The sequence below is a fragment of the Desmodus rotundus genome, chromosome 5, assembly GCF_022682495.2.
Source record: "Desmodus rotundus isolate HL8 chromosome 5, HLdesRot8A.1, whole genome shotgun sequence".
Lineage (NCBI taxonomy): Eukaryota > Metazoa > Chordata > Mammalia > Chiroptera > Phyllostomidae > Desmodus > Desmodus rotundus.
In genome coordinates, this window is record NC_071391.1 from 70,138,518 (window position 1) to 70,145,484 (window position 6,967).

General features: G+C 38.0%; 1 protein-coding gene across 1 annotated transcript in view; it reads left to right on the forward strand.

The window, feature by feature from the left end:
- The window catches only part of MAML2 (mastermind like transcriptional coactivator 2), a 346,248-nt gene extending 339,727 nt beyond the window's left edge, over positions 1-6,521 (forward strand). Inside the window, exon 5 of the mRNA XM_024574631.4 lies at positions 1,647-6,521. Coding sequence (XP_024430399.2) covers positions 1,647-2,659 — 1,013 coding nt within the window. The 3' untranslated portion in view covers positions 2,660-6,521. The remainder of the gene's footprint in view (positions 1-1,646) is intronic.
- Positions 6,522-6,967: the final 446 nt, after the last annotated feature.

Sequence of the window (6,967 nt, forward strand, 5' to 3'; positions counted from 1 at the left end):
CCAACTGCTGACCCCCAAGGGGGTAAGAATCACTGCTCTAGAATGTGGTACTTCCATGTCTTCTGGAATGGAATAAGCAACAAGCAGAACACCAACTCTTTTTATCATGTTTATCTTAATCTCAATACAATAATAATCATTTTGCCCAAATGTTAATATCAGAAGTGATGTCTGAAAAGCACCTGGAGCAATTTCTACCATATAGTATGAGTTTTTAAATATTAATTGTGAATAATATTTTGTGATCTTTATGAAAATTATCTGTACCCTGGTTGTTTAAAAACACTGCTGTCCTCATAAACCTTCTCCGGGCATATTATTAAAATGGAGAGCACCCAGAGAGAGTGATTTCCTCAACCTTTAAAAATTTTCCATAGCATTTTCATAGTGTAAACTCTATTCTCATGAAACCTTCAGATACCAAAATGATGCTGCTTAACCTCATTAGCAGTCCGTGGACTTGGAGTTATTGTTCAGGCATCTCCTACCCGACACTGATCCCCCTTCGTCAAACACTTTCTGCCGTACACAGTTCATGGCCCCATGCTAAGTCTGGAGATACAAAGAATTCTGCTCCTGCCTTCAAGGGGCATGTCATCATTTAGTTGGAGACATATTTTTAAACGCGTAGCAAAACCAGCAGTCGCTCACGTTGTGTACTATGCTAGCTATCCTCGAGCAGAAGGGGATACCCTAGGGTTGCAATTGCAGCTATGCTGTCCTCAGACGCTGCCATTCTAATATCTGTATGTGTGTCTAGTTCTCTGTTTCTCAGTATCTCTGATTCTCTGGAGGGAGAGTACTCTAAAAGAGTGTCTTTCTCCAACTTACATCTTTGCTTCACTCTCTCATTCACTCATTCATTCATTCGTTAGATATCAGTTGAATACCTACTTTGCACCATCCACTAGACTTGGAGAATATGAGAGTGGACAAAACAGGCAAAAATTCTTTCCCTGTGGAACTTATCATCCAGCATGTACTTTTAAAAAAATCTTTCAACACCTCACTTTTGCCACTCAAGGTGTTTCCCATGATAACTTTGATCTCCCCAAGCCAGGAAGATTTCAATGTGTTGATTAATTGCTATCTGATGTGTGGAGCCTCTCTATTCAGCAGCTTATTATTAGAAGGTCCCACATCCTATCACCTATTGACAGGCATCAACATAGCTGGGAGGCCCTTTGAGGCTCCATGGATTTCCCAATACAAAGGCTAAGTGCTAAATGAAAACTTTAGAGAGAAAATGCTGCTGGAGAGAGGAGGCTGGGTTATCAGGGAACATTTAATGAAGGACCTTAGCCTGAACCTTAAAGAAAAGATAGAGCTTAGTGAGGCTCATGATGTATGGATTACAACACGGTAGTAACTGTACCTCTTGGAGCAGAACTTTCCATATGGAAATAGCCACTGAAGCACTGTTACATTGAATTCCAGATGTTTATAAAGAGACAGGAATTTACCCTTTGGAAACAGGAGCCACTTGGGGCACCTTCTTGAATAGGGATGATTCAGATGAAGAACTGGTGATTTTCAAGGCCATACATTTGTCCTTGATAAGTTATTACAAAGTGCTAAAAAAAGAAGAAGAAGAAGAAGAGATAACCTACTGCTGTGAACTAATATAATTGTCTTCTTTTTCTTAGGTGGCTCATCAACAGTGAATTTAAACTCTAACCAGACTTTGGCAAACCCAGTCTCAACACACAGCATTTTAACTCCAAATTCCAACCTCATGTCTACATCCCATGGAACGAGAATGCCATCATTATCCACAGCAGTTCAGAACATAGGGATGTATGGAAACATGCCTTGCAACCAACCCGGCACATACAGCATCTCTTCAGGAATGAATCAATTGACCCAACAGAGGAACCCAAACCAATTGATAACAAATCAGAACAACCCTCTAATGCCAAGGCCACCTAACTTAGGGCCAAGTAATAATAATAATGTGGCCACTTTTGGAGCTGGACCTGTTGGCAATTCACAACTGAGACCAAATTTAACCCATACTATGGCAAGCATGCCAGCACAGAGAACATCGAATGTAATGATCACATCCAACACAACAGCACCCAACTGGGCCTCCCAAGAAGCAACAACCAAACAGCAGGAAGCCCTGAAGTCTGCAGGAGTCCGCTTCCCCACAGGTACACCTGCAGCCTATACTCCAAACCAGTCATTGCAACAAGCGGTAGGTAGCCAACAGTTTTCCCAGAGGGCAGTGGCTCCTCCTAATCAGATAACACCAGCAGTGCAAATGAGACCTATGAACCAATTGGGCCAGACATTGAATGGACAAACTATAGGTCCACTCAGAAGTCTGAATCTCAGACCCAATCAGCTAAGCACACAGATCTTACCCAACTTGAACCCGTCAGGAACGGGGTTGAGTCAGTCAAGGACAGGCATAAGCCAGCCACCATCTCTGACACCTGGCAGTTTTCCTTCACCTAACCAAAGCTCGAGGGCTTTTCAAGGAACTGACCATGGGAATGACTTAGCTTTTGACTTTCTCAACCAACAGACTGATAACATGGGCCCTGCCCTAAACAGTGATGCTGATTTCATTGATTCTTTATTGAAGACAGAGCCTGGTAATGATGACTGGATGAAAGACATCAATCTTGATGAAATCTTGGGGAACAACTCCTAAAGGAGAAAAGGGAGGCAATTCACCAACTCCAAGCACTAAAAGGCAGTATTTTACAAGGACCCTGGAGAGGCTAACTGTTGACTTTTAGTGGGACTACCTGAAGATACCACAGCTTAAAAGTGGAAAGCAAAAAGTAACTGTGGTGATGAACATTTTGGTCCAAAATGCTCGTTTTAAATCTCAAACCTGAAAGTAAAACATAGGGATCACTTTTCCCTGTCTAAACTCCAGGACACCATATCCAATTTATCCCAACAGAACTGTGATGTTGATGTATAATTAGCTGTGTAAAATAGGCTCCCCAAGCTCTTTTTCTCCCTGAAAGAAAAGTAATACAACTTTTAGCTTGTTTAAACTCCATGTCATGCAGAAGTATTAGTTCCAATTAACAAGCAACAAATTCCTTAATTTGCTCTAATAGATATGTGTGGTTTCATCTTTCCACTTTATCTTTTCATTTAGTTTTCCCAAAACTCCCTAGATTAAAATGTTATAGGTTTGTTCGGAGTAACCAAACACTGTCTGGCGTAGAGAAAAGCTGGAGAAACTAGAGGACATCCAGTGAACTGTTGAATATCTTCCCCAGACTCACCGCTCACTTTTTCAGTTTTCCTACCTATCCTCTACTTCAGTAAGATGCTGTATTTAGTGATGAGACACGAATGCAGAGCTGTCCAACTCTATTTGGGCTTCCACAACCAATTTCCAAGTCTATTTTCAAGTCTTAGATGCAATCACAACTTGTCCTAGTCGTACTGAAATATTACTGCACATATGTCTGGATCAGATTTCACTATTTGAAAAAGAAAGCACCCATCAGACATTGCTATCAAGGAGCTGTATTTGGCCACAAATAACATGGGGTATTGTGTATTGTAATGGTCCCTGCTGGTTAGTTCCCAAGCTGAGTGAAATTGGGTCTGGTCCTCCCTGATTATTTTGATGACTAGAGACTGATTGGTAAGAACAGAAAGTTTGGAGGTCAAAACTGAGGTTAGAAGATATCATGTTTCAGTTGAAGACAAGAAGCAAAAGATCAGACCAGGGATGGCGGGTGTGGATGGGTACAAGTCTACTTCATAGGCCATGAAGGAAAGCGTAATTGAGAGAGAAAGTAATCTGTCCTCTTTGGACATATTGTGTGGGTAAACAGCTGCATGGAGTGTGATCTGTTAGCAGCAGCAGTCTATTCATTCTTCTGTCCCTGAAGTGATGAATCATTGCCACATGCCGGAGGGACCCTTCGTATCCAGGTTTTCTCCCTCAGGGTTCAGCACTGTCAAAGAAAGAGTTGGTGAATCATGTAACCTCAGTGCCCACATACAGATCAGCTGTAACATGGGGAAGCTGTGTGCTGATTTGAGATGGATGCAAAATATCACTCTCATTTTCCTCATTACAGAGGAACACAGGTTAACTTCAGCTTTTTAGTTACAGGTGTATACTCACATATTCAATTATCAAATGTAATTTAACCGAAGTCATTTAATAACTGAATCTTTAGGTATCTGTTCCTAAAAAAACACATTTTGACAGTTCTGAAGACCCCTCTCCTAATCTTTAAAATGTCAAGCACTCTTTTTTACACAATACCAACATCAGTGGCCCAGAATCTTTTCTGTGCTAGGTTGTAAATATGAATAAATTACTTGTTTTGTAAACTTTTGTAAAGAATATTTTGGTAGAAATACTTAAAACATATTCTTTGGGTTATATTTATACTTATGTGAAATAAATATACTATCAAAAGGTTATATTTTATACAAAAAGTAAATTGTTACCTTTTGTATGCTAATATACAAAGTTTTGTATAATATGCTGGTTTATTTTTAGCTCTACACTTAATCCATAGGTGGTCAAGTGGAAACTTTTAAAAACTATCATGAAGCTTGTTGGACAAATTTATATTCTGAAACCTCAATAAGAAAGCATTCCAGGTTTCAATCCTTCCTTTTTTTTTTAATTGTTCTGAAATTCTTTGTTAAACCCATAATTCTTGTGTCTTGTTTGATTATTCTGCTGTGCACATTGTATCGGTCCTTGTTGCATGCGGTCTACTGTGTGCTTTCCCATTTTATAGAGCAGTGTTTCTCCATGCAAAAATGTAAGGAAAAGTATGTACATATAAACACTTTTATTTTATGGCTCCTCCATGTTACTGTATATATCTGCCAGCACTTCCCAGTTACACACCCATGATTCAGCTTATTTTTACCCTAACATAAATAGTTCGTTTTGTAGTAGGTATCAAATTTAAGAGATAAAGCAATCAAAATGTTTGGATTTTCTTCTATCTTAATGTGAATTTTATAATTGATGTCTATTTATTCAGCTATTCATTAAAATACAGGATTCTTTGGAAAAAATGGTGTAGTCTATAGTTTCTGTTTGTTGGCAGCCTATTACCAAAGATGACGTAATTTTCCTGAAAGCTGAGATAATGACAATTTGATAGACATATGTAGCCAAAACTTTACGATTTACAACTTAAAAGCTATTGGAATATGATCTCTCATTTACAGAAATACCAGGCTTCTTAATTGTTGGCATTATTTCTCATTCTGACAATATTATAAAGGAGGTAGAAGTAATTTTTCTTTTCTAATTCAAAGAGTAGAAAGCAGTTTAAGCAAATAGTTCGTTCTTGGCTTTGTGTTAAGCCCAATGAAGATAAATAACTCTGCTCTAAGTGAATACACTAATATTACTTGCATTACTGTAACTGTACCCGTAAGTGTAAAGATTTCAACTTGTAAAACAAGTATTTTGTATTGTGTGTAATTTTAAGTGTTAAATAGTTTTGAAAAATTCAAAAGTGGTTCTCTTGTATGAAATCATAATCACAAATGTTGCTACATCACAGAAAGTTCTGAGAACTATTAATAGTGGTGGGCAAATTTACTTTCTGGGAAGTTTCTAACACTAGTAAAATACTGACTTGTCTCATTTTAATGTTCTTTAGTTCATCAGAACATTTGTATTAAGATCCTATATACACAGTACGTACTAAGAAATGGAGGAAAACTGCCTAATTCTCAGGCATGATGGGCCTTTGTGTGGCCTCCTGTGTAGCGCCTAGTCAGACAGGCTGAGTGAACACTGGACCAGGTCAACACAGCCTCACTGAGCATCGTTACACAGTTCTTCCCGAGAGTTACAGAGCTTGAGAGAAAGATGGGACTTTGTAGGAGGCACGGGGAACATTCTAACCAAATTTTCTTGCTCTGCTGTTGAACTGTATTGCCAGGGTTCCATTGTCTCTTTCCCCACTGCCAAAAAGATGTATGACATTATCCTTTTTATTAGCATTATTAATGGAGCAATAATAAAAATTGACATTTTATATAGTCGCTGTGTAATGACTCTGGAAGGTTGGATAGTCAACAAATAAAATCAACATCAATAAATATATACTAATAAAGAGAAAGAAATATGTAATTCTAAAATTATCTATGAACCTCATCTTGTACCCATGGAGGTAGACCTGAGAAAGGCAATGAGAAAGTAAAAGTACAAAAAGAGAGAGAACAGCTTAGTTCCCTCCTACTCTGTGGTTGCCAAAGGCAGTACAAATTCTTAAATGCTTTCTCCACTATTTCCATTTTATATCTCGGTAACTGTGTTTCCTCACCCAAAAATAAGGATTTGGGGCTGAAATAGCTCTACATTCCTCTCCAACTCTAAAACTCTGCAATTGATTTTTTCTAAAGCTAAGTGAAAAATGAACCAAAAAGCACTCAATGTCATTAGTTTTGAAATAAAGAAATCAGTGTTCGCTTACCCTTTTGAAAAGTTTCACACTGGCAATCAACTTTATTTTATAAAGCAGCCATCACCATAAAAATTAAATTATATGAAAATGAGGTTTCTATACATAGGCCAAAACTAGACTTAAACAGAAAGGCAATGCTGATATAGGTGCCCAATGACTCAATACAAATCAAGGGCTAAAGAACAAAAGCTTGTACGTGATGTTAAATAGTCATTTCCCTGTGAGATCATAGAATTTCATTAAGAAAATATTTGCTTACTTTTAGTTGTGTATTCCATTGGTTACATATTCATGAACTTTCGTGAGCTGCACATGGTAACATAGCCTCTTTTAAATATGCTTCCTAAATTCCTATAATAGACAAAGTGCATGTAGTGCCCCAGTGTCAACTTCATTGGCAACTATGATATTGCCAACACAATACATGATGAGAATTAAGAAAACATATCAACCAGAGGTTTTTGTTTTTTAATTTATTGATTTTTTAGAGAGAGAGGAAGGGGGCAGTGGGAAGAGAGAAAGAAACATCCATTTGT